Here is a 27,669-nt window from a genome sequence, read left to right as displayed (position 1 = left end):
GCGCAGAATTAAATCTTGGTCAGTTTACTCAGATATTTAAAATTTTGTGGAGCAGTGTCATTCGGAAACCCTTGAGGAGGGTAGATGCAATTAGTATCAATACATGCAACGCGGAAATCATTTTTCCTTACGACAGGAAGATTAAGACTCGAACAGATTAAAATATCTATGCTACATGTATCATTTTTTCCGGTATAGTTAAACAGTAACTACAAGTACATGCAACATAGACGTATTATGCAGGCGAACTAAAATGCAAAGTTGAGATCTTTTTTTATTTCAACAGGAAGATTAAAACTCTAGATTCATATATGTATGCTACCATTTTTTCCGGGATAATTAAACAATTATACATTTTCTTTTGTTGATGCATGTACAGTGCCGATTAATCAGAGCATATCATAGGAATTGGAAAGACTGTTTTCAATCAATAATTCCCAATATTCTAAACATAGTGATTGCTATCTATATTTCATAGTTGATTGCAATCTCAAAAGCCTTTTGCATTGATTGCAGTATTACTTCTTAATAAGAATAAGCAGTAATTTTGATTTTAAAATGCTATCGTTTATAATGATTTATGTCGAAAGTAAACATTAATTACTTTGACGTAAAATCCATGTAAATGTTCCTATCTTTTTATCCATTAACCACCTCTTCATTACTTTTAAAGATATATATTTGTTTGAAGACAAGTTTATATTTTTGACCATGCAATCCAAGGTTCTGCAACGTACATTTTTTTATTACGACAGGGTATATGATTTTTGTCATGTCTGTCTGTTTGTCTGTTAATCTGTTTATATGTTTATCCGCAAAATCTTTGCCCGTTATGTTTGATAGATTGGAACTATGACTTTCATTTTCTCACATATGTATTCCTTGAGATAAGAACCCACTTTGGGAATCAACATATTTGACCTCTTGTCATTGAAGTTTGGCCATTTTTATCAAACTTCGAGCTAGGCCATAGCTTTTGAACAGTTAGTTTTAAGGCTTTCATTACTCAATGGTGTATTTCTTGTGACAAGACCTTCCTCTTTTTAAAAAAAAAGACTTAAACTACAGTTATAACTTTTGAATGGTTGATGAAAGGGCTTTCATGCCTCATAGGTGTATTTCGTGTGACAAAACTTCCCATCGGATACCAACATATACTGTTATGACTTTATTACCTTGACTTTTACCATCCTTTGAAAAACATTCACCTTATACATTACTTCTGAAAGGTTGGTAGTATGGCTTTCATATTTCACAAGTGTATTTCTTAATATAAAACTTATCTTTGAGCACCATTAATTTTGACCTTTGACATTGACCTTGATACCAATACTGCGTTTTTAAAACTTGAATCTTCGCCAAAACGTATTTATGTTTGGAGCTAAGATTTTCACATTTTTCAGTTACTCTCCCTGTGACATGACTTATCTTTGCTTTGACATTTTTTTATCTTTTGACCTTAGGGTTTAAATTACAATTTAGAAACTTTAACCTTTGTCATGAGCTGACAAACGGGGATATCAGTGTTTCATAAACACATCTTGTTCATATATCAAAGACAAAATTTAATGTGCATCATAGCACACCAATAGAATTTTAGAAGTATATTGCATTCTGAACAACGGAAGATTGCTCATAACACTCACGCATAATTGTATCATTTTTTTATCTTTAAGTGCATATTTTTTTCCACTTCCTGGTTTAAACATGTACTAATAATGTACTTTCTATACAAGTTAGTTTAACGTCTGTTTATTTTAGAGAAAAATAAGTAAATGAAGATACGGGATAAAAAGTTCGTTCTTGTGTGCTTTTCCTTAGTGATATTTAATGGTTGGTAAGCCTTTTAATTTATCTTTTATCTAATTAAAAAAATCATTTTAAGATAAGAATTCCTAATTAAGCACTCTATAAATATATTTTTTTACATTTGTGTAGCAAAAAATAAACAATAAATCAAGGCAACGTCTTTAAATTAGAAAAAGATGTACATTGTTGCTTTTTAAAGAAAATGAAATGCACATCAATGATAAGAAAATCCAAGTCATATTTATTATAAAGGTATTTTGAATAAATTTATTCTAGGATATATATAATACGTACTTCTTCACAATGGAATTATATAGGTCTTCACTGAATGATATGTACAAGGTGACAACATTATATTGAAGACTCGCTAAGAAATAAAAGTAAAATATGCATATTTAAACTTAATCGTCAAGCAATGGTCAATTCAAGTATCTTATCAAATTGTCTTTGAATTCCATGTTCACAACTGTCTACAGTATGGATTACGAATTAATAAAGATCAAAATTCCTGCGATATTGAGTTAAATTGAATTTTAAAAAAATACGTTTGAATTCTTTAACAACAAGTATTAATTATTTCGCCTTAAATGCTAGCCGTCACGTGATTTGTATGAAGCAGAAGTTGCTGAAAATTGAAGCATTCAAGGAATGTAATGTTTTAATTGAGGTCTGTTACATCTGACATTCCAGCTCAAGAGGTGTAGATAAGAGTCGTTTTTATGGAATTTAATCCTAAGAACATCCTATAAATGACTGAACTCTTGTATACGATTTAGAGGCTCATTGTTCAATTAAATGGAGGAGAATCTCGTAAAAACATCCTTAATCAATCATAAATTCAAAAATCAACAATAATATAAATATGTATTAGAAGCATTATTTTCGTTGTAATATAAAAGTTTTGATATCAAAATAATATTTTTAATTAAGAATAACTGAATAAGAACATTAATAATCTATTATTCTTATAACCTGACAAGTGATTTAATATTCCTACATATCCCACTATGTAATTATAAGGATTTATTTGATAAATACGTATATCTAAAGACATACACATTATGGTCGCAAATTTCTGCCCCTACATGCAAGATAAATTACAAAGTATGTCAACATGCAATTCAATTATGTCTACATGTATACTACTTATGTTGACATTAAGGTGACCAATCTATTTAGAGAATCTAATTTTTATTAGTAGTAATTTTACTTACCAAATCTAGTATACCACATAATACAAACAAGATGCAACATAATTATGCTAACATGCAAGCTCATTATTAATGTGAACATGCAAGATACATGTATATATGCCAACTTGCAACCTATTTAATTATGATAACATGCAACATAAATATATAGGCATGAAACTTATCTCTGTCAATATGGAAATACTTTTTATCCACATGTGATTAACAATTTTACATGTAAATACTTTATGTTAACATGCAAAATAATAATTTGTTTGTCAACATACATATCTCTCATATTGACATAATTAACTCGCTTGATAACATAAGACTGCATGTCAACATAATCCTTTAGCATCTAGCTTGTATTATATCATATTGTGGTGTTATGTTTAACTTTTCCAATATCAAAATTGGATTCGCTAAATAGATCGATAACTTGCATGTCAACATAATTATGCAAAAATAATAAATCTTGACATAAAAAAATCGCATGTCTACATAGTTATAATGTACGTTAACTTTATTTATCTTGCATGTAGCGGACAGAAATTTGCCACCATAAAACATAAAATTAGAATAATACATTTGTGACAATCCCAGTGTTTTTTTTTTAACACAATATGCAAGATTCCTAAGTAGGCTGCAAACAATCAAACTATCTATTTAAATTTTTATTTCGAATGTTTTTTTTTTCTTTCTATAAGTTTAACAAAATTATTAAACACTGCCTCATAGATATACGTACTAAAATTACTCTTAGACTAATTGATGGTTATTTGGTCACCAAATTTCTTTATCTAGAGAACTTTTTAATTCGCAATATTTGTGTAAAATATGGCAAATTTAAGGGATATATGTGTATATTTTTCCTTTTCTTTTTTCAATGCAATATATAGCTAGTCTATCAGAAAATGATAGCCAATGCCTTCTTCAAGGGCTTCTAATTATAAGACGATATGAAACTTGGACTGATTAAGACACAAACGAAGTGACGATTAAATTGTTTTGCTCTTAAGAATAAGCTTCATTTAATTTTTATCCCCCAAGAAAATCTTTCTTAACAGATTTTATTGCAGTCGTGAAATCTGAGGTTTTTGAACAAAAAATGAAATGACACATTTCTTCACTTTGTTAAGGAAAAGAAACGAATATGTATTTTTTCAATGCTTGTTTGACATTTTAGAAAAGAGTATATATAAATATATTTTACATCATAGATTTTTTATTATTTAGTTGATATTACTATCTGCATACAAAACTCATGGAACTGGTTTGAAGCTCAACAACATTGCAGCAATTCTAATGATACCCTGAAAACCAGTGGTGTAACTTTGAACTCTGTCCATCACTGGACTGGTGTTTACCGGCGATATTCACCCTGGATTAAACTTTTAGGTATTTTACGTGACTCTGCGGCTCAACTTTTGGTCATATTACATTTTTTTACAAAAAAGAAGTGTCAGATGACATAGTTTACTGTCATTACAATGATGTCGTTTTCCTCTTTTTAGGGTGTTATGATTCTAAAGTCGTCAGTGAACATAGAACGTTCAATTTTTTTTTCAACGTTACATCGGCAGGTTTTTGTCAAGAGATATGTGCAACTGTAAATTCAACTCATTTTGGAATTCAGATATCCTTTATATATGATATGACATGGATACAGTCAAAATGTTAAATCAAACTGTGTGTGTCCCGATGTAAAGTAGATTTTTTGTCATGGTCATCAGCGGCATAAAAGAAAAAATGGTCAAATTGTATACCGATCAATAACGTACACACATACACATGTAAATTCGAAATGATGCCAACCCTTTTTCTTTTTTTAAATTCTGGTAAAATAGAATCGTTGAAACTCAGACGCATAAGCGGATAGAGATAAATCGTGTAAAATAGCTACCTGTTCAAAAACAGCTCAAAATCATAATTACCAAGATGTTCAAAAATAAACCCAGGTAAAAATTTATTTCATAACCTTTGGTCTCAAATAGTCACCAATAAAAATGCACCCAGGGACAACCTTCAACCCAGGTCAATCCTCTACGTCACATCTGAAATAGTTATTTTTTCTCAATGAAATATATGATCTAGAACAGTACTTTTTGCAATACATATGTCATTTTGTATTTCACAAATACTTTTTAAATTTACATATAAGAAGTGTCATTGCCTTACTTCAATGAATTCATTGTTTTTCAAAATGTTTTAGTCAGGAGAATGTGTCTGCTTTGAAGGCTCCGTTTTTCCAGAGACCCTCTCATCAGATCTGTGCAATAAATCATGTTATGATGTTGGAGATAAAGGAGCAATTAAGTTTTTGGAATGTGGGGGTCCGAATGCATATACTGTATATACTTCAGGTCTTTCAAATTCACTTCTAGTATTTCTATTTAACAATCTAAGAATATTTACATTATATGATTCTTTTTATTTCATTGTATCCAAACTTTTTTTTGTTTCCCATCATATTTTAAAATTTTAATGAAAGACATTATGGTCCATTTTTAATTGCCGTGGCATTTTCATTAGAATGCAAAACATCCCTCTTGGATGTCAATGTTCGTTAACATTGACATAAGATTGTACATTTTGTTCTTTGGTTATTGTATGGGCAGCAGAAAGGGCAAAAATTACCATAATGAGAAAACAAACAATTATTTTAATTTCAATGACCATAAAACTTAACAAATGATATAGAATGTATTATCAACAGACCTTTTCGCAGAACAAATATACATTAAAGCATAACCAACGAACAAGTACGTAACAAACATATATGAATGCAAAACCAGCGATCATCTTTGCAGTACAAACGTACATAAAACACGACAAACGAAAAAAACTTAACCAACGTGCACGCGGTACATCTAGTCTTCCCGACTCCAGGCTCCCGACGGTCTCGGATTTTTTTTTTAAATTTCTTTTTTGTCGGTGCACAGAAACTCTTCAAACTTCTCAGGCACATTTTCTTTTTAAATGAATTCAATAATATGTCAAAACTTAAACAAATTTGCGTATTTATTACTGAATCAGCAGTATCACCTTCCAAAAAGCGGTAAATGTAGTACTCCGTTATAAATATTAAACCGAAAACGGACATCGATACAGAGAGACGTAAGTGTCGTAGATAGAAAAGGTGCATGGACACAGATTTGAAGTTAATATTTTCTGTATAATATTACGACATATATATTTTAATAGCATTTCACACAAAAAATATATTAAAAATCTTATTTCTTCTAAAAGTTATTAAAATTTCAAATTTTTAGACGGGTTTGATTGACAAATCCTAGCTTGCACTCTCACAAATTTTAATTTAATTCTTAATACCTAGGAAAAGTGGCAATCTTGTTTCATTAACTTTAAGACGAAATAAAATTAACTTCAAATCTGCGTCCATGTATCTTTAAAGATATTAAAGGTATTAATACTGAGAAGATATTTCTTCTCAAAAAGATTGAATTAGTATTTCAGTGAAAATTGGTGGTGTTAATAAAATAAATGAACAATTTAATTCTATAAAAAAATCATGACATCAAAATGAGTTGATTTCAAAAAAGATTTGTCATCAAAATCTTCATAAAAATAGCTAAATCTAACATTGTACTTATGGTAAAATAATGCAAAATGAAAGTACTGCATCGTTATATATTGACCTAGCATCGTTTTTGAAAGGAGGGGGTAACCAGAGAGAAAAAATTCAATCTGGCTGAAAAAAAGATTTTAAAAACTTTACAAGCAAAAACAGAAAGGAAATTAAAATGATATAGCCCAAACTCGAAAATCCCATGTGTGTGAGTGAGGGTGTGTGTGTGTGGGGGGGGGGGGTGGTCTAGGTTCAACTTCTTTCAGTATCAATTTTTTCCCTAATATACATGTACTACAGAACCCTTTTTTGACCTGACTCTTAAAATTGAGAATTGTTGCTACGTACCTGTCATATGATATGCCACTGTAAAGTTATCATAATAGATTCTTGTAATATTCAAAGAATCTGGGAAAACCAACTTATGTAACAACAACAACAAAAAATTGACGAAACGGCCTTCAGGAGAATGAGATTATTTTTTTTTACTTTTTATGTAAATTCTGTTCTTTCATTTTAAATTTTTAAGATAAATCACCCCCCCCCCCAAAAAAAAGGAAAAAATTAAAAGGGGATCCGAGGTAGAACCACGTCTATGTTGTATAGCCTGGGAACATAAACATAATGTGGCAAAGAGTTCTGTACAAAAAAATGTGTAGGGAATTTCTGTGCATACAAATTATCTAGCATGTAAATAAGGGTTTTCATTTATTAAAAAAACATAAACTGTACCTCAGTTTGTTGTTTTTAATCGCGATTCTACGAAAACATCGGTGTCCTTTTTTCAGTGGTTTTCGCATTTATAGCTGAATACTAGATTTACCGCTTTTGGCAGATGATACAGTTTGATTCAGTAAAAAATACACAAATTTGTTAAAGTTTTTATATATTAATGAATTTTTTAAACCTAGAAATTTGTCTGAGAAGTGTGAAGACTTTCTGTGCGCCGACAAAAAAGAAATCGCAAAAAAAAAAAAAAAAAAACGGGACCGTCAGGAGCCTGGAGTCGGGAAGACTAGATGTACCGCGTGCACGTTGGTTAAGTTTTTTTCGTTTGTCGTGTTTTTATGTACGTTTGTTGTCAAAGATGATCGTTGGTTTTGCATTCATATATGTTTGTTACGTACGTAGTCGTTGGTTTTGATTTAATATATATTTGTTCTGCGTAAAGGTCTGTTGATTATACATTGTATATCATTTATTGTTTTTATGGTCATTGAAATAAAAATAATTGTTTGTTTTCTCATTATGGTAATTTTTGCCCTTTCCGCTGCCCATATTATTGTCACTTTACTTGGCAATAAATATAAGGTAGAATATACATTGAAACAATATAGCATGTTATATACATGTACCTGTAACTATTTCCATTTTCAATTACGTCGGACATAACTCCGACGAATTCTAAGACTTTATATGTCTAGCATCATAGTAAAGAAATAAGAAACAAGAGAATAACCAGAGCAGTGGTTAGAGCGTTTGCTCTAGAGACGCGGGGACGTTGATTTTTTGAATTTATATTGCGGGCTGGGATGCAATGTGGGACATGGACACCTGTCATTTAGATGAGACCGTATAAACAGAGGTCCCGTGTCACAGTAGGTTCTGATTCAAAATAGAGCGTTAATTTCTGCTTAAATTCTGAAAGTTTCGAGTACAGGTCTTAACTTGCATATATCCAAGGCCAGCGTCAAGTAATGGCGTCTCAGTATCATTAAAAATTCTCATGATATTTAAGCAAACAAAGAAACAAACAGATAGACAAAAATCCAATGGGTAAGATCTACCTGAGTTACTATGACCCAACTGTTCTCCTTTTTTTTTTTAGATTTTCAGGCTTCATTTTTACTATTTAAAATTTTGACAATACATTATAGCCCTAAAGTACTCCTGGGATTCATTAATTGAATAATTTTAAATATATTATACCTGTAGCTTAGGTGTTTCTATACAACCATGACTATAAACTAGTTTATTATTCATCAGTGATTTTTTTTTAAAAAGCCTATATATTTCTATGTCGATTTTGTTCTCCCTTTGTGCCACAGTCTATCCCGAGGTCATGATTTAAAGCAAAAAAGCTTAAATCTACATTACCTTGGTTTCTTCCATAAAATTACAGCTACCATATAATAATTTGCTGTTCTTGGAAATATAATATATTTTCTAAAGTTTCTTATAGTATATGCTGTAATCCAATATAAAACAATTATTGTTCATTGTAGCTTTTACTCTCCTCCTAGTTGTCATGATTTGAAAATTTCCAATTTATACAAACGGGGGATGCTTTCTTTTAAATATATCATCTTTTTTGATAAGAATAGTTTTAGAAGATTTTTGTTGTTTGCTCCTTTTAATTCTACACCTAACCCTGGATTCAAGATTTGAAGGAAAAAATGATTCTACGAAATATATGGAAGTTATCAAATATTTTTTTTTCTTCCCCAGTGGTTATTTAGAAGATTTTTAAAGGGTGATATAAGATATTTATCAATACTAAATTATATACCCTCAAATGGAGGTGTGACTCTTTATTTAAACAAACTTAATTTCCTTCATACAAGGGTGCATTGGAGCCAAATTGGATTAATTTGGCCTAGTTGCTCTTGAGATGTTGAATACGTGAACAAATTACAAACGATTGATAGAGGGCATGCGCACTTTGAACGGAAGAGTTCACTTGAGCCTCCTGCTTATGTGAGCGGAAAATTTCTGTTTCAAATATCAATTTTATGAATGTAAACAATACAATTTCTTTCAAAATTTATAGAAGCCGACAAAGTAAAAAGAGGGGGATCATGTCTTGCAGTAAACTGTGGTGGTTCTGTGCAGGGCTTTTCATACTCTTCAAATTGTTCTGAGTCATACTTTGGAGCCTGTGTCTATAAAGGTAATGTCCAAGTACATGTACATATATTATAAAAACAAAGAACATAAATAGTTGGAATAAAAGATACCTTTGCATGCCCCATTCTCTATAAACACCAGTATATCTAGCTTGTAAGTTAATCAAATATATAGAAATCTTATAAATAGTCAAATCATTTCTCAATATTGCATAGCGTAGCAACTTCTCAATAGATATGACCAATTTTTGTCAGAAAAAACTGAAAATTTACACCACTAGGAGTTCCCTGGAAGGAAGGTTTACACAAATTACTTTGAGTTCCTATACCTGGAATACAAATAAAAACACATGTTAACATACGCAGGACGTTCAATAAATAATGTCATTATCTCCATGGCATACAACATAGTAGTCATATGACATAAAGCTTGACTTTCTCTGATTAGTGAATCTTTAATCAATTGATAACAGTTGTGTGACCACTTCTCATCGAATTATTTCATCGTAGGAAACTGGAAAACAAGGGCTATTCGAGACACTGCATTAAAAATGAATGGTCAAGAATCAGTAAACTAGAGTAAAATTAAACGCTTAATTAAAGCAGTTGTAAAACTTGTTAATATTCCAAAAATATAAACTGAAATATGTGAAAGTTACAGCAACCAATGCCTGTTTTATAGACAGATAAACATGTAGATTTCAATAAACAAAAATTATGTAATGGGCATCAAAAATTGGTACCGTCCTTGGCAACAGTTACTTACAACAACTGATGTAAATTTTCGAAATTTCAACAAATTTCACTGATTATGTATTATTGACTTTAAGACACATAGCAAAATTGATAGAAATCATTTTGGGGATAGTTCATACTGTTTTAAATAAACATTTTATAGTAAAATTGTTCAATACTCAAAAGTCACCCTATATTTTGAAAAATGAGTGAAAACGACAGCGTGTAGGAATATCCATAGAGCTAACCAAAAAACGTCTTATCAGTTCTACTGTCTTATCAAAAGTCTTTAAAGAACTCCAAAGCAAATCCAAATAAACTTTCTATTGATTTCGTTTCTGTCTTTTACAGAATATCTAGGATGTTTTAAAGACCAGCCAAATCGAACCTTATCTGGAATCAACCGTATAGGAGACTTTACTTTGACTGTAGAAAGCTGTAGGGAGTTTTGTACGGACTACCAGTTCTATGGAGTTATGGTTCGCATTTTCATCCTCTGCTTTTACAGGGGATATTTTATTTAATTTCTTTCTCAATCTGTCTGTCAGATTTTCTGTCTCTTTCAAAAAATGTAACCTTGGTCACTTTAATAATTATCTTTTACTGTACATTACCTGCGACAAGACCTTACCAAATATTTTATGATGTTTGACCCTGTGAACTTGACCTTCACGATTTTCCTTTTAAAAAAAAATACTTTTTTAATCTTAATGCATTTTACCTTCATCTTTAACCTTATATTGAAAAAATTTAACTTTGGTGAAAACTTATGAATGATATTTAAGAAACCGTAAATTATTACATCTCATCCAAGACTCTGAAAACCAATGGATCACAATTCTTTGAACTTGCTTGATTACTCACTTGTGTTATTATACATTTTTTCAGTGAGGAGAAATACGTATTTCCACTGAGAACTTTGAGATTTCTTTTACTTATAGTTTGGTGGAGAATGCTTTTGCGGGAATTTTTTTACATCATTTATCAAAAAGCCTGAAAGAGAATGTAATATGAAGTGTAATGGGGACACAAGGCAAACTTGTGGTGGTGCCGACCGGATCAACATCTACAGTAATTTAAATTACGAGACAGGTATTCTTCAAGAAAATCTGCAAGCATTTTCTTTACATCTATCCTACTTTCCAGCTTAACTGAAGAAGTAGGCAATGTATAACATAGTTTTTATTTGCTAAAGGAATATTATAATACTCCTTTTCATTTTCCAATCCTGTATATATTCTGTTGATGAATTCATTTTTTTACTCTTTCATATCCATTCACTGACAAAAATATCGAACAGTGAAATATTTTATTAGCGAGGAATGATTTCTCTGATTTACATTATCTCATTTTTCCTGTAGCGTTTATTTTTCTTAAGATACGTTCTGAATCATGATGTCGTTTTCACAGATATTATCTTTAATGAAATCAGTACTCAATCTCAAAAGTCCATTAAAACATTACAAATTTTGGGCATGTTTTTGCGTATCGAATCAAGTAAGACATATAAACTAAACATATGCAGATAACAATGGTATATTGCTTTTTAAATAAAGGAAGATGACCATAGGAAATTTCACTTTATCACATATATAATGTTTCATAGTAGGTTGCCATTAATTAACGTCTATTTCTTGTAAAATATCCAAATACGAAACATATGTGCCAGGCTCTGTGGTATCCTTTTTGAGCTCAAAGGGATGTATGAAAATGAAATTCTTGTTGATAAAACATCGTGGATACATCTAAACGTTGAATTGAGGACGCATCTACATGTTGACTTAAAGCACCACTTAAAGAGACTTGATATTTTCCCATGAAGAGGTTTTTTAGAATACATTATGCTACTTATGAATACAAAATAGTTCTGTACTTTAAAAACGGGACGCAGTTAACCCAGAAGGGATTCTAACAGATGGTTGGAAGATTTAATCTCAAAAACACACATAGACAAAATTTAACAAAAAACTTAAGCATATTTTTGAAATCAATTTTGGAGTATCAATTTTAACTCTTTGCCCCTTGCGCATTCTATGACGTAATAGTAGCATTACATTTGTTACTTTTTGATTACGTTATCCTTTTCCCCGCAGCGCATTTGCGATAACGTGCTGATAAGACGTGTTTATTTGCACGGTGTAAGTATCAGCTGTTGCGGTACATGTATACTAGTCAAAATTACTAACGCCCCAGACGATATTTTTAAAAGCATTACCTTTAAACGCAATTATGTTGACTAAACCTTTATGTAAATTGAAGGAAAAATAAATAAACAAATAAATTTTATTTTATTTCATCAAAATCTATTGCTATGCTTGATGAAAATTAAGTTCCGGTATAGGTACCCTGCAATTCAAAATTCTTAACATTCAGTGCCGAGTATGTCCCCCATTTGCACGCATGACAGCAAGACATATGCTTCTCATAGAGTTCACATAATTGTGCAGAAATCTTTGAGGGAGGTTATTCCATGTGTTAACAAGATCCCTTTCCAGTACCACCAAATTCTGCTGCTTGGGAATCTGTCTTATCCTTCTGTCTGGCTCGTCCCACACATGTTCAATAGGATTGAGATCCGGACTACATGGGGGCCAGTCGAGTAAACGGATGTTGTGTCCCTGCAGCATCTGTTGTGTAGTTCTGGCAGTGTGGGGAGTGGCGTTGTCCTGCATTAGCATCATTCCTCTATTGGCTCTGATGTGAGGAATTGCTTCCGGCTGAAGGATGTCGGTCTGATACCAAGCAGCATTCAGGTTTCCTCGGATTGGAAGTATCCTGGTTTTCGTGTGTAACGACACACCCGCCCATACCATTATCGATCCACCACCAAACTGCCCTCTTTCCCTCACACAGGCGTCAGTGTACCGCTCACCCGTTCTTCGATACACCCGGCTTCGTCCGTCAGATCGTCGCAAGTTGAACCTGGACTCGTCCGTAAAGAGTACACGGCCCCAGTCTGCCCTTGTGAATCTGAGGTGGCGCCTTGCCCAAGCCAAACGGAGCTGCCTGTGCCTGTCCGACAAAACTAAGCCTACATATGCTCTCCTGGCACGCAGTCCACCCTCCCTTAGTCTGTTGCGCACAGTTTGGTCACTCAGAGGTCTGCCATGCGTTCCCATTGTTTGTCGCGCCGTTCTGCGTGCTGTACGATGTCTGTTCCTAAGATGCGCAACTCTAATGTAGTTGTCCTTTTGGCGTGTCGTCACTCGACGTTTCGGTCTTCGGGGTAGATCATCTGTACTTCCGGTTTTATTGAATTTCCGAACGAGCATTAGTATGGTTTTATGGTCTCGGTTGAAAGTTCTAGCAACCTGAAAAAGTTTTAATCAATTTATTTAGCTTTTTTATTAGTTTCTAAATGTTGGAAGAAAAAAAATTGTACAAAGCGAAAAGAAACACACCTCCCGTGAACTGCTCCCGGCTTGGACCATGTCAACTGCTCTTGCGCGTTCTTGTGCAGACATGCGTCGCATTTTCTCCCAAACTTTGACTGTTTTTAAGATGATCTTGAGACAGAGAACACGTGGAAAAAACCGTTTTGAAAAACACACCCGAAAACCATTTCGAACTCGTACTTCACGCTTTTCAACAAAAGCGGTCACGGCTGAATAATTTCTAATTGAATTCGATTTTTTTCAATCGCAGACATGAAAGGGTACATACAGCAGACGATGTTTTTAAGGACTTTAATATTAACATAACTGTTTCTTTAATTTTCAAAAAATAAAAGTGGGGCGTTAGAAATTTTGACAAGTATATATATATCGCCCTAGTATTTATGCAACCAACTGTAAAATGAATTCAAGTATTTTGTTGATGATCTAATCCTGTGTTTAAATAATTCTTTTATGTGGTCTTTTACAAACCTAATATATCATATCATAGCTTACAAGTAAAATTTATAATAGATTTTAAATCTAAATCTAAAACTTCGTTCAAAATAATTTTATGAGTTTCCAGACAGGGTATCATTTCTTATGCTCGGGTTAAAATGACTAACAACGATACTTCCCCCCTCCACCACCTTTTTTTTTTTAAATTTCTTAAGTCACAAGCATAAGCATTTTATCAAAACTTGCAGAATCTTTCAATTATAAATAAAAATAGAAATGAAGTCTAGAAGAGAAGGATTATCACTTGAGAAAAATTTTATAACAGTATTTTATAGATTTTTTAGGACAAAAAAAAGGAGTTGTAGCTTTCGGCACATTTAACTTGATTTATATGTTCGATAGTTGTTTTTTTTTTATTTAAAAATTTTACTGGAATATCGCTTCATTTCTATAGAACAATACAATTTAGCATACTGTCGATGGAATACATTTGAATTTTTAAAATGCATAAAGTAAAAATTTAACTGATCAAATCTTCTTATTCATATTTTGGCCGATGAACGGATGAAATACTGCCGTTGGACCGGCATTAAGATAATCAGTCTTAAATTAGCGGTGTATATCTATAGCCAATTGTTTCCGATCCGACATCTAGTGCATGGTGGAGATGTGAATCGAATCGGGATCTTAATTTACACCTACAGGTACATGTGGACTAAATGGTTTAAAAATAAAGAAAAACTTGGGAGGAGGGGCTAGAGCCAAAAAGTGAATAAATTGATAAATAAAAAGAAAAAAATCGAAAAGAAGTATTTCTTTGGAATGGAATTTTAACACACTTTTAAAAACAATAGAATAGTTTACAAAAGAGTCTAAGAACTCCTCGGACGTAGCGATCAGTACTCGACATTTTACCGATGTTGTCCGATATTTCATAGTTTATTGGCAATTTTTAGTTAACTTTTATTTTCCGACATTTATGAAAAAGTAAAACTGGGACTGAAAACTTTCCTAACTGAAAATCAAAATCGAACAATAAATTATTGACATTAATTCAAAGTAATAAAAGTAGAAGCTTAGCTGCAGATCTGTATCTCTCCGAAAAAATATACTGACAGACCGGAGAGCTATAGTGCCTCCCATTGTAAAACTGTATATTTATTACGCACAAAAAGTTGCGCTTAGTTTTGGGTTAATTCTTCCAAATTCTTACCTCAATCGCTAAAAAGATAGATTTAAAAAAAATTTCTTACTCCTCTATGAAGTACTCTTGTATTTTACATCGGCACAAATTGTGTTGGACCGAATTATCAAGGCAAACGAAATGGCATTATAAATAGACAAAATTTTCGATGATCTCAATTTCAGGGCCAGGAGGGCTATTGACAACATAAGGAGTTGTTGTTGTGGAAACAGCGAAAGAATATGTTAGGAACACACGGTTACTAATATTTTGAGATGACAGTTTAAAAACACGGAGAAATAAATCGTGAAACAGCGCACTTTTTTGTGCGCAATAAATACACAGTTTTTTCAATGGGTGGCACTGTAGCTCTCCGGTCTGTCAATATATTTTTTCGGAGAGCTACAGTTATGCAGCTAGTAAAAGCTTTGCTTCGTTTTTAAAGAAAACCATGTAAAATCTGAGATCAGTATCATGTGTCTCCGACCAAGTTAAAGCACTGATATAATATAATTCAAGTGTACTTGTTTTTTCCTTACTTATCGATTATTTATAAACTTGGTAGACATGCCCCCCCCCCCCCCAAAAAAAAAAAAACAAACAAACAAACAAACAAACCGGAAACACAAACAATGACGGAAATGCTGAGCATCATTCCTGAGATTATATCAATGAAGTACATAATTTATAATCAGTTCTTCTATATGGCAAGCTGTTGATCGAAGAAATAAAATGTTATGCAGAAATTCTGAATATACAGGTAATTCCGGAGATAGATGTTGTAAATAATTTAGATCGCTGTTGGTCAAAGATTTCTATCCTCCCCCCCCCCCAAGAATGGAGTTTTTTTTACCGCCTGTATGCATTGCTTCTCATACATGTATATTTTGCACTCCCTTTGAATACAGTCACAACTTAACTGTCCATTCACAAGGTGGATATCAATCAAATGTTTTTTTTTGTGTATAACATAGACATATACTGCTGGAAGAATCACATCAAACCATATCGTTGTCCTCTTATGGAGGTTTACTCCCCTAGTTTTTCTTAAACCTATCATTGCTAGTGTATGCAGTGTTAACAAACTTGAACCTACTGTTTTACCCTAGTGTGTTTGTCCGTTTGTCTAACTGTTTGTGTAGCTGTTCGTAACAAAGTTTTGGTCGTAGATTTTGCAACAACTACTCCACACAGACTCTTGAAATTTTAGTACATTCTTCACTGAGGAATTCTATATCGTAGGATCTATTCTTTTTTTAAATCCGATGTCAACTGCCTGTTAATCCGTGCGTCTGTCGTTCAATACATAACACATTTCCGTCGCTTTTTTCCAGCAATTACGTGTATTGCAGATGCTTGATATATTAGCACATACTTTATTGTGGCATGCCATATGATGGGATTTATTTTTGTATGAATCTGATGTCAACTTCCTATTTGTCCGTGTAATGCCAGTAACTGAACTTAAATTTTAATTAAGATAGCAGTGTATATTCACCTGATATAGGGGTATTACTAGCGATCATTGGCTCACAGACTTGTTGTTTGTCAAGTCCAGTTTTAAAAAATATCAAACAAGCATGTAGTATACTTGCATAAAATTTTCCCGAATACCTTGTTTTATGCATATACATGTACGTATATTTTTAAAAATCAATACATACGAGTAAGTGCAACACTTTTTTTTTACGAATATTGGACACGTTGACTTGATAACGAAATCATTCAAATTTAAACTAACCTACATCATCTTTTTCAACATGATATTGTCGTTTCTTTAGGTTTTTTCCCTTTCAAGTGTGTATGTATTTTTTTTATTGCTGTGTAAGGCGGAAACAATAAGGCTGTACTTTTACGAATCTGAATTTAAATCGAACAAGAAATAAGATTAAATGTAGTTTAAAACAAAGCTTTATTCTATGAACAAAACCTCATTTCTCATCAGCTGTATGCGTATGTATTAACTTCAATATTCCTTTGTAATTTTATACGTTCCTTCTGTCGATTTCTGCACGAGCTTTTATCAAACAATATACATAAAAAAACCATTTGTCGAATTTGATAAATTCTGGATTAAGGGTTCCATCTCACACAAGATTGAGGGACTTCCACATCACTAAACCAGTGGATCAAGTGGTGAGCTTATTTAGTGTCAAAAGAAAGACATTCTTAGTATTTGTCTAGCAACCCAAGTTTCGTCAAATAAATCGAAGGACTCGGACATATTAAATGGAGGGAAAAATATTCGTATTTGCGAAATCTATTAGAATGGAATTACGAAAATTATTATCTAAATCATTTATTATCCTACCATGAAAACCTAACGCGTAATCAGAGCAGAAAGCGTCAAAAACCAAATGAGCGTTTAAGTGCGTGATTGCGGGGCAAAAGTATATGCGTTAAAATGCATGATTGCGGGGCAACGGTATATGCGTTAAAATGCGTGATTGCGGGGATGGGGGTTAAAAAAATGTAACTTTAAAAAATAAATATGAGTTTTCAAATGACCTTTGACAAGTTAAACAAATTTACAAGTTCATTTTTCTTGAAAAAGCGATGTCTTTGTTATCAGAAATCCCGACTTTTTATTCTGCGTTGGGAATGATTGATTAAAATGTGAAAGTATTTTTTAATTATGAGTTACATATTATCTAGTGTGAAAATCTACATAGACAAGTCACTAAATACATTTACATTAGATTAATAGAAAATAAAATGAGAGTTTATATATATTTTTTTATGAGGGGGATAAGTGTGACAATATTGTATGATCATGTTACAGATTGGAGTTTATCTATGTGTAGCTTAATGGCTTCATAAAAGTTATTACACCAAGACCTCGGGACATTTCAATAGTAATACACATCAAGTAATAAATTGACATGTCTTCCCATCATAAGAATCATCTGTAAGTTAAATGGAATACATACTTTGTGCTTAACACATTATTTCAATTTTAAAAGAAAAAACATGAGAAAAAATCTCGACTACCTCAGATATGCAATTACAATTTTTATTGTTGAATATTTTGATTGGTGGATGCAAATTTACCTGAATTGTCTCAGTTTTCATTATTTCCCCCATTTTTTCATGTCGACTTTTGCGTAATGCTTACACATGAATATTAATCAATCAGAGATAAAAACAAACTGGACTTCATCAATGCAGATTTGTAAAACACGGTATCCTCCGTCTTACTTAATTGGAAACGTCTCCCTCACTGACGCCACTTTAGCTTGTAAACAATTACAAAGGAAACAGAGAGGGGTATCCTGGCTAAGCATCGCAAAAGAAGTGTATACTGGGTATGATCGAGGTAAGAAAGCTATAATTTATTTTTATCTTTTCTTCTTTTTACCACTACACCATTCCTACTACGTTTGTTTTTGATCTTTTGAATGTAAAACATGAGATTGTATTATCCCCTTTGATAATAATTGAAATGTAAATGGCGTTAACGATTAAATATATTTGCAGTACAGGCATACAAATTATACTTGACAAGATGTATACGTATATAAGTACTTTGACATTTGTTCGATTTCTTTGTGATATCAGAGGAGACAAATGGAGCAAAAAAGCAACATTGTCGAATTTTTTTTATTAAGCAAACAATTATGGATTAAATATTTTCATCACAAATAATACAACATGCATTTTATTAGCATTTTTATAGAGACCCAGCTTAAATTTCTGACAGGTGTTGCTGTTAAAATCCAAGAAAAAGAAACGTTTCACCAGTGCCAAAAATGCAACCGGACTGGCTGTGAATTTGTCGATTGTTTTGAAAAGCTTGATTATTTAATTTGTGAAAAGGTATTGTAAAAATGTATTTCAGAATTTTTTTTTTTTTATTTCATTCTTTCCTCATTAATAAGAATCTATAACTTACCAACAATCACATTTCAGAGAAGACATAAAAGAACAAAACATTCATGAAAGTTTATGTCCCTTATTGCTTCCGATTTTCATTAACTTTTTTTAGATAACATACATTTTTTCAATAAGCAAATATGATTTTAATTAAAATTGAAAAGCATAAGTATGTAATGTGCTATGGTTTTGCGTGAATAACATTTGGTCAAACAATTTATCAATCTATTTCACTTTTGGATAATTTTTTTTCAGGACTCTGGTTTTTAAATACCTCAAAGGAAAGCGACAGGTAAGCAGCCAAACATAGTTTTTGATCTGTATGTGTAATTAAGCTTTAAAGATCTTCAAATCAGAGAAATGCTTGTCAAATATTCATCATTAATTCCTTTTTAAAAAAATCTAAATTTTGAAAAAGGACATATTCGTTGTTAACAATGTACAAGCACGAATATTCGTTGTACACAATGATAAACGAAATTAAATCCCACGCATTTTTTTTTATTGGGTTTACTTTCAAAACAATTAATTATGCTTTAAAGAAATTAAAATTAGAGAAATGCTTGTCCAATATTTATTACTTCCTTTTTGAAAAAAATTATATTTTGTAAAAGCACAAATATTCGTTGTTAACAATGTACAAGTTTATCTCTCAAACATTTGACAAGCTGCTTTGTATATGTTGTGAAATCTAATACCTATCCTGTACAAGTGAAGAAAAAATTGGATTTGATCCCTTGTCATTCATGTGTTTGCATGGTGATCATTCAGAATGTGATGAATGGTGCAAGTAGAAAGAAAACCCGCAAGAATACCGTCCAAAGAATTTACCATACGATCAATACTTAACTGTAAAGAACTACTCCCAAGATTTTAAACATTTATTTAAACATTCTCTCCAAAATGTCTGACAACCTTGTGAACATTGCAATCACCCAGGTAGTTAGAACAATTACAATTAGGCTAACGTTACACCGTTTACAAATATTACTAAATCTATGTGTGTCTTTTTTTCTAGCTCGGTTTCTGTTTCAAACATTTTATTGGAAACATTGTACTTATAAACGTTAATTTAACTTTGATTGGCGTGCCTTCTTATAAGTCAGTCTTATTAGATATGTAACCGATAACATCTTTTAATTTCCAAAGACTGAGCATAGATTCATTAAAAGCTCCTGGTTTGCATTTGCACATTGGTTAGCAAATTAGAAGTGTATGTGTGTGTGAATCGAGTAGGAACAGGGGTGGAATTTGGTGTTTACTTCGTATATCTATTATTATGAACATGCAGAAACAATACATTCTATTATTGGAGAGAGAAAGAGAGAGAGAGAGAGAGAGAGAGAGAGAGAGAGAGAGAGAGAGTTTTAAAACAGTATATGTAATCATTATAATTGTCAATAAACCCCTCCCTCCTATATTCTTACACCTGCCGGTATAAATTAATAGCTTTTTCTGTAATTAGATGTTGTTCCTTTGTCAGATTTTTTTTTCTTTTTAATTCTTTGAGCCAACGAAGTAAAATTTAAGCCCCTCAAAGATATTTTGTATATTTTTTTCCCAAAATAAATTTTAGAATTATGCGCATGATATCTGGTGAAGGTATTGATACTAAATTCAAATGTCTGGTTTTACAAGGTATCATAAAATGGTTTAAAAGGTAGATGGCTTGTTGATATAAGTGTACGTGTGTTTTCCTTTTAGTTTTACTTTATCATTTTATGTCGTGAAATTTCTTGTCTATAAAATAGGTTATGACATAAGTAAGTTATCTGATTTTTCATTATAAGAATAATATATTCCGTTTTTTAAAGTTCCCCAATCTTGTGTTTAAAAAAGATCTTACGTCTGAAACTGAATAGAAAACTACTAGCATATAAAATGATTCTAATTTTAAAAAGTAACAATTTTTGTCACATTTTTTTCTAAATTAAATTCCAGGCTATAATCCACTGATGTCTTGTAATTCAAATCTTCTACATAACTGAATTTTCAGATTCCTTGAATAACCAAGGACTGCTGACTGGGGTGGTAATTTGTGGTATACTAATCGTCATATTATCCGGGATCGTCATCGTTTTGATCATCTATATTATAAGAATTAAGAAAAGGTACAGTATTGCTTTGAATATATTTTGTCGTTAATTTTGTAATTTTGTACCAAATGGATGGAAAGGTAATCTTGGAAATGTTAGAAATCCATCAAATCAAAATATTTAACTCTCAGTTTCGCAGATTGAATATCCGATATTTAAATCAATGACATTTATTTCTTTTCAGAACACATTCTTCTGACAATAACAAGAAGAACTATACAAGCAATTCATCAACTGTTGTGGTAACCGGTCGTCCAACGTCAGCCTATACCACATTAAATCCAAGTCAAGTAAATGACACAAATGAACAGCATTACACCGGATTATCGAATGTTTCTGAGTGTATTGAGATTCACTAATTATTCGTGGTCACATGTACATTGACAATTTTGTTAAATAATGCAGCTTAGATGAAAGTTGTTTTAATAAAAATGAAGATAGAAAAAATAAGGAGGAGAAAAGAGACAAACTAGACAAGAGGGAAAGTTTTTGACTTTTATTTGGAAAATATTGAATAATAAACTTTTATTTCACCCTTAGTTAGGTTTCTTTGTAATGCTTCACTCTACATAATCAATTATCGTCTGAACCCTTGCCTGGATTTACGCATGGAGCAACAAAGATAACTATTTTGTTTTTACTTTTTCTGTAACGATATACTCGCTTTTTGCATTTTAAATACAGTAAAAAATTAAAGGTTATATCAAAGTCCTTGGGATCTGTAAATTTAATTGGTTATAATTAAATCTGCAATTTGTTTTATCCGGACCAAGAATTCGTATAACTACAGTGTATGCCGGTATAAAGCAAATTTGCAATATACATGTTTTCTAGTACAGACCCTAAACCGTGCTACTACAGCACTTGCACTGTACGGTTCGGTACGCTCTGCGAACGGAACGGTTCGTTTTGTGAACGGTACGGTACGCTTTGTGCACGGAACGGTTCGCTTTGTGCACGGAACGGTACGCTTTGTGCACGGAACGGTTCGCTTTGTTCACGGAATGGTACGCTTTGTGGACGGTACGTTTCGTTTCTTGCACGGAACGGTTCGTTTTGTGAACGGTACGCTTTGGGAAACGGTATGCAAATGAAGTGGGCGGAGCCTGTTAGCTTTAATTCTTGATTGGCTGCTAAAAATTAGTTCATTTTAAATGACTTTTGAAGTACTTAATGCACGTATATAATTATATTTCCGCTTTTAACAAATTAATTTCTCTGTTTCTATTTAAACAGAAATTTACACTACAGCGGTGATGGAGGAAAAATGAAAAGAAAAAATAAAAGGAAGAAAAAACATCATCCCACCGATGTCTTTGGCATTATGTATAGATATGTATTAATATATATAAAACTCGTATATATTTCCGTGCTTATTTTTTACGTATGCTAAACCTTCATTTTAAAAAGAAAAAAAATGAAATATTTTTTCACTCTAAAATAAAGTTGTAACATAATTTAAAGGAATTGATATATACCGGGTATATACTTCTTCTATACATATAACGCTACGCACACATATAAATTATTTTTAATTGATTGATCTATAGAAATAAATATGGCTATTCCTGCTTCATTTTTATTCCTAGTACATGTAATTAGATATGTACATTGTTTTTTATTTTGAAAATTGAAGATCTATCGTTTAAACGTTTGCTTCAGAAGGGAAATATCAGTAAACAAAATAAATACGAAAATCAGCGGCAGAAACACGAAATCAATACAATAACTTCCGAGCGCTTTCTCGTAACAGAAATTCTTTTCACAGACAAGTATTTATGTTATCAATAATCCCTTCAGTGTATTAAGTAATTATTTTAATAAGTTTTTCTTTATTTTATTAAGTTATTCTATTCTTGTAAAGTCTGTAAAAACGATCTCGTGAATGAGAGAGAGAGAGGGGGGACAGAGAGAGAAAAATGCAACCCCTTAATACATTATCTTAAAAAAAAATTGTATTCATTCTCATTCTTCGTTTTATTTACATCGCCAAAGTCACAATTAATCAGTCTATGATTCTATTTAATCAACCCATTTACAACAATTGTGCAATGAATAATCCGTTTTCTGTACATGCTGCTGCACGCATGAAATCCTTGTGCATCACCTGTCAATCAAAATGGCATGACGCTAGGTGACCCTGAAAGTCTATTTACGCAAGAAGAATTTCTCCTGTGATTTGAAACATTCTTATGGTCAGTTCATAGTTCACACCTGTTTAAAAAATATATTGGGTCACAGCCGGAGGGTCGGAGGCGGCGTGTGTTTAACACACCTTTCAAAATATTTAGTTCTGACCACATCAAGTGTATTTAATCATTCAACTGACATCCAGCAAACTCATCTTCCAGGTTTCACCACCACACTGATTACAAATTTACTTCCTAAATTATCATTTCTCAGACAAAAATAAGCATGTATCCCCAATTATAATTTTCTTTTTTTTTCACAAAAGCACAATTTAAAGTCACATAAAGTTGCATAAGTATTGCCCTCAAGAGAGGGGGGAGGGGGGGGGGGTAACAAACATAACTCGAATGGCTTGAAAGAGGATTGATATATATTTTTTTTAAATTTCATTTTATTTAGTAATTTTTTTCTTTCAGACACTAATAAGGATGTTTCCTGTAGATTTTGATTTTTTTTTATTTACAACAACGTACCATTTTGCAGACTTCTAAAGAATTTTTAACCAGCTAATTCGTATTGCTTTCTAGAAAAGGGATGGGGATACAGTGTAACAAACCTTATAATATCTTTATTTTTTTCGCAAACTGTTTTTTTTTATTTTTCATGAGTTGTATTTCAGAATGAAGTAATATTTATACTGCACTTTGCAGAAATTCGGCTGGAAAATTTTATATGCAGCGTGCTAGCAAGATTATCATCTCTGTCAGTTCAGTAGAAATCTTCATGTTTACCGCATGTAATATTTTAATCCATATTTTACATGATTGCAGATCTTCAGTGTAAGTATAACTGCACCAATGATTCGCCTATTGTAAAAATCTTAACAGAATTAATGTGAGAGTCTAATATGGTTCTTTTTTAAGTTTTACTTTAGACAGTTTATATATGTTTTAAAATTCTTACAAAAAAATTATTTGTAAAATCACGCATCTGATATGTACTACATATATGATTGCATACTTACGAGAAAAACGATCTTACAAGTATGTGATAAGATTTAATAATTTAAATGAGCAAAATTTAAATCAAAAGTAGAGACAATCAGGGAATTAATTCATGAAAGTGTGTTCTATCTTAGTGGTATTATAGTCTATTGAACCTATTTTTATGTCAAATATAATTATAGGATTATGAAGCATGAATGTACATGTACACATTAAAAGAGGGTTTTTTCCCCGGGCACGAACACGATTATATTGAATTTTGGGGCATCTTATAATATTAGTTTAAATATCTGTATAGTTATATTACGAATATTTAAATGCAACTAATATTTCAAAAAGAAATTGATTTAATTTGCTAATATAAAGAAAATGAAAGACTTCAAAGACGCCGACATTGTTCAAAGTTCACTGTGCCCCGTACGTTGCGGGAAAAAACTCGTGGCCTGTACTGTACCTTTGATCACAAACACAACCAGTTGATCTAATTTATAGCAAATAAGGAATCGTCTCACACTCTGTCTAGTTGTTTTAAAGTTGTAGCTATAGTTTGCTTCGAGTAGTGTCTTTATTTTTTCAGTTGAAGGCCAAGACGCATGATACTTGATAATGGTGTTCCGAACTGGCAGACACAATCTCCATTGTCCTTTTACAGGCGCCATAGCGAGAAATAAACCAAAATGACTTATTTGGTCATTACACGATTCAAAAATCATTGGGGGCGTGGTTTGCATAATTAACCTAAGAACGGTACGGTTCGTTTCTTGCACGGAACGGTACGTTTTGTGGACGGTACGGTATGCTTTGTGAACGGAACGGTTCGCTTTAAGAACGGTACGGTACGTTTTGTGCACGGAACGGTACGCTTTGCTCACGGTACGGTACGCTTTCTGCACGGAACGGTTCGCTTTGTGCACGGAACGGTACGCTTTGCTCACGGTACGGTATGCTTTCTGCACGGAACGGTACGGTTCGTTTCTGAGGTGTAGTAGCACGGTTTAGGGTCTGTAAGTATCACTATCAAATATTTTAGGGAAGCCATTATTCCAAATAACATTTTGTAAAGCTGAGGTTTTCCGATGAAATGAATTTTATTAACAAATACCTAATGAAAAGAATATCAGTTCGATTTTTCAAATTTTGGGATCTTTGAAAATTCGTCATAAAAATTTAAAGATGTAAATTTCATTAAATTAGATAACCTTTAGGGTATTCAAAATCCGTTTCATATAACACTATGATTAGTGGTTCAGTTGCCAATTAGATCACAAAAACACTCATGCAAAACAGTAAAATTTCAAATGTTGGAGAGACCTGATATATTATTATACATATGTCTTAGTAACAATCAGTTCTAAGATATTTTGAGGACGAAATATGACGTACCTTTCGAAAGCACCTTCTTGTAGGTAATAAATACTGTGTAGTAGTTAATAAAAGTTTACTAAATTTTGCTATAGTTTCACCTTTTTACTTAATATTAAGTAATTCAGTGTTTTAATGCAATAATATAAAAAAGCAATATTTATTGATAAAGGTATTTATTTTACTTTAATTGCAACAATCGTATATTCACATACTATTTATTAATTTTACATCACTTATATCGCATTTAAGTTATTTGTTCTTTGAAATATCAATGAATAAATGAACAAATTATTTGAAAAAAATTAGAAAATTCATATTAAATCAAAGTGAAAAGGGCTTTTCTTGAGATGATGTATGAGTTTCTTAAGTTAGTTATATAACATTCTTGATAATTAGGTAGAAGGAATGATGTCCATCGTGTTTACAGGGAACAATTTCATAATTAAGCACCCTTCCTGACTTGATCAAAATGTTCATCGAATAAGTATGAAATAAATGGAGATATCAAACAGCATTCAAGCTCAAAAATCTATTTTTCAAAAATGTAAACAAAAACAAAGGAGCAGAGAATACCTCCAAAACATAAGAGGTGAGATCAGGTGCCATGGAGGAATGAGCATTACCAGTAGACCGGTCAAAACCCCCGTGTGCTCCTTGTCATGATTGGAAAATAACGGGAAAAAAACAGTCGTCAATTCACTGTTTAAACAATGGACTAACAATAAGTATGAGAAACATCAGTCAGCATTTCATTAAATGATTGTATTTGCTGACAGGGCCATTGTATCGATCATAGAGCTTACAAAATGATGACTTTTATTAAACGAGACTGCTGTTATTCTTGTTTTATCAATTTGTCAAAAATTTTCCCCTTATTAGAAATTGTTTAAACGAAGAACATGGTTTTTCATATCGAATCAGCTAAGATATATAAAATCCGTTTGCAGCTGATGAAGGTATTTTGCTGCATAAATAACTTAAAGGGTCGTTGACCATTTAAAACTTAAAGTCCTCGCGTTTATAATACATCCTGGTTAAGTCAAAAGCTGACTGATGTTTTTCATACTAATTGTTACTCTAATACTTATATACAGAATTGAAGACAGATTGTTCCGTAATTTCCCGATTATGACAGGGAGCACACGGCGGGTGTGACCGGTCGGCAGGGATGCTCACTCCTCCATGGCACATGAGCACACCTCCGATGATTTGGAGGTCCGCGTTTGCTCTGTTTCTACATTGTATTTTGTATTGTTTAAAGACATTTGATCTTGAATACTTTAAATTCCTAAATAAAGTAATGGATTTAGTCATCGTGTAAGAAGCGCCGCACGCGAAATTATATCACTCGCCTTTATTTTTAGGTTGCTAAAATTTATGTAAAATCTCTTGATCAACCGTCAATACGTGAATCATTATTCTTGAGATTTGACGTTAAAGAGCCAATTTGCAATAATAAGAACTCGCGAAAGATAAGGAATCTACAGTAATGTTCGTTATCTCCATATGTTTAATTTTTCATTAAAGCAAATGAGGCCTTAATTCTCTCAGACTGAAACCTTACAGTGATTCATCGTTAAGTTTTTGTTTTTTTTTTTTGCTTAAAATTTATAAATTTTCAGTTCTTTAAAAACAATAAACCCATTAATGCCTTTTGGTATAACATGAGATATTAGAGATAGAGAGGAATGGAAAGTTTTTAACTCTTTAAAGTCTTTTGTAATGTTGATGTTTTTAGAAAACAGATTTATCAACAATGTTATATTTTCATCTTATTCTCGATTTTTATATTTAAAGACAAAATAATTTTAAAAACACCTTCACGATCCTGATTTTGCGATTTCAATTTAAAATGCAACTCAAAGCGGAAGTACAAAATCAACAAGGAGCCAATTTATTAATCCATCAAACATGCCAAAATTAAGAAGTTTGCATCTCAGTTGTCTAAAAACTTAAACTCCATTCAATTTAATATAAATGGTTTTCTGCAAAATAAATTTTCTAAAACAAAACAAA

At 32.0% G+C, this 27,669-nt stretch overlaps 1 protein-coding gene across 1 annotated transcript; it reads left to right on the top strand.

Annotated features, from left to right (window-relative positions):
• The first annotated feature begins 1,695 nt into the window (after positions 1-1,695).
• On the top strand, positions 1,696-21,652 carry LOC134258376 (sialate:O-sulfotransferase 2-like). The gene is made up of 12 exons (XM_062740905.1): positions 1,696-1,833; positions 4,236-4,397; positions 4,514-4,635; positions 5,212-5,362; positions 9,359-9,478; positions 10,521-10,648; positions 11,111-11,261; positions 18,322-18,501; positions 18,886-19,001; positions 19,314-19,350; positions 21,055-21,169; positions 21,339-21,652. The coding sequence occupies exons 1-10, from the start codon at positions 1,776-1,778 to the stop codon at positions 19,326-19,328; spliced, it is 1,203 nt and encodes a 400-aa protein (XP_062596889.1). The 5' UTR covers positions 1,696-1,775; the 3' UTR covers positions 19,329-19,350; positions 21,055-21,169; positions 21,339-21,652.
• The last annotated feature ends 6,017 nt before the right edge of the window (positions 21,653-27,669 follow it).

Source organism: Saccostrea cucullata, unplaced genomic scaffold, assembly GCF_032062105.1.
Source record: "Saccostrea cucullata isolate Sc308-1 unplaced genomic scaffold, CSIRO_AGI_Scuc_v1 ctg7214, whole genome shotgun sequence".
Lineage (NCBI taxonomy): Eukaryota > Metazoa > Mollusca > Bivalvia > Ostreida > Ostreidae > Saccostrea > Saccostrea cuccullata.
Note: the sequence above shows the minus strand (reverse complement) of the source record. Positions and strands in the feature narration are given on the sequence as shown.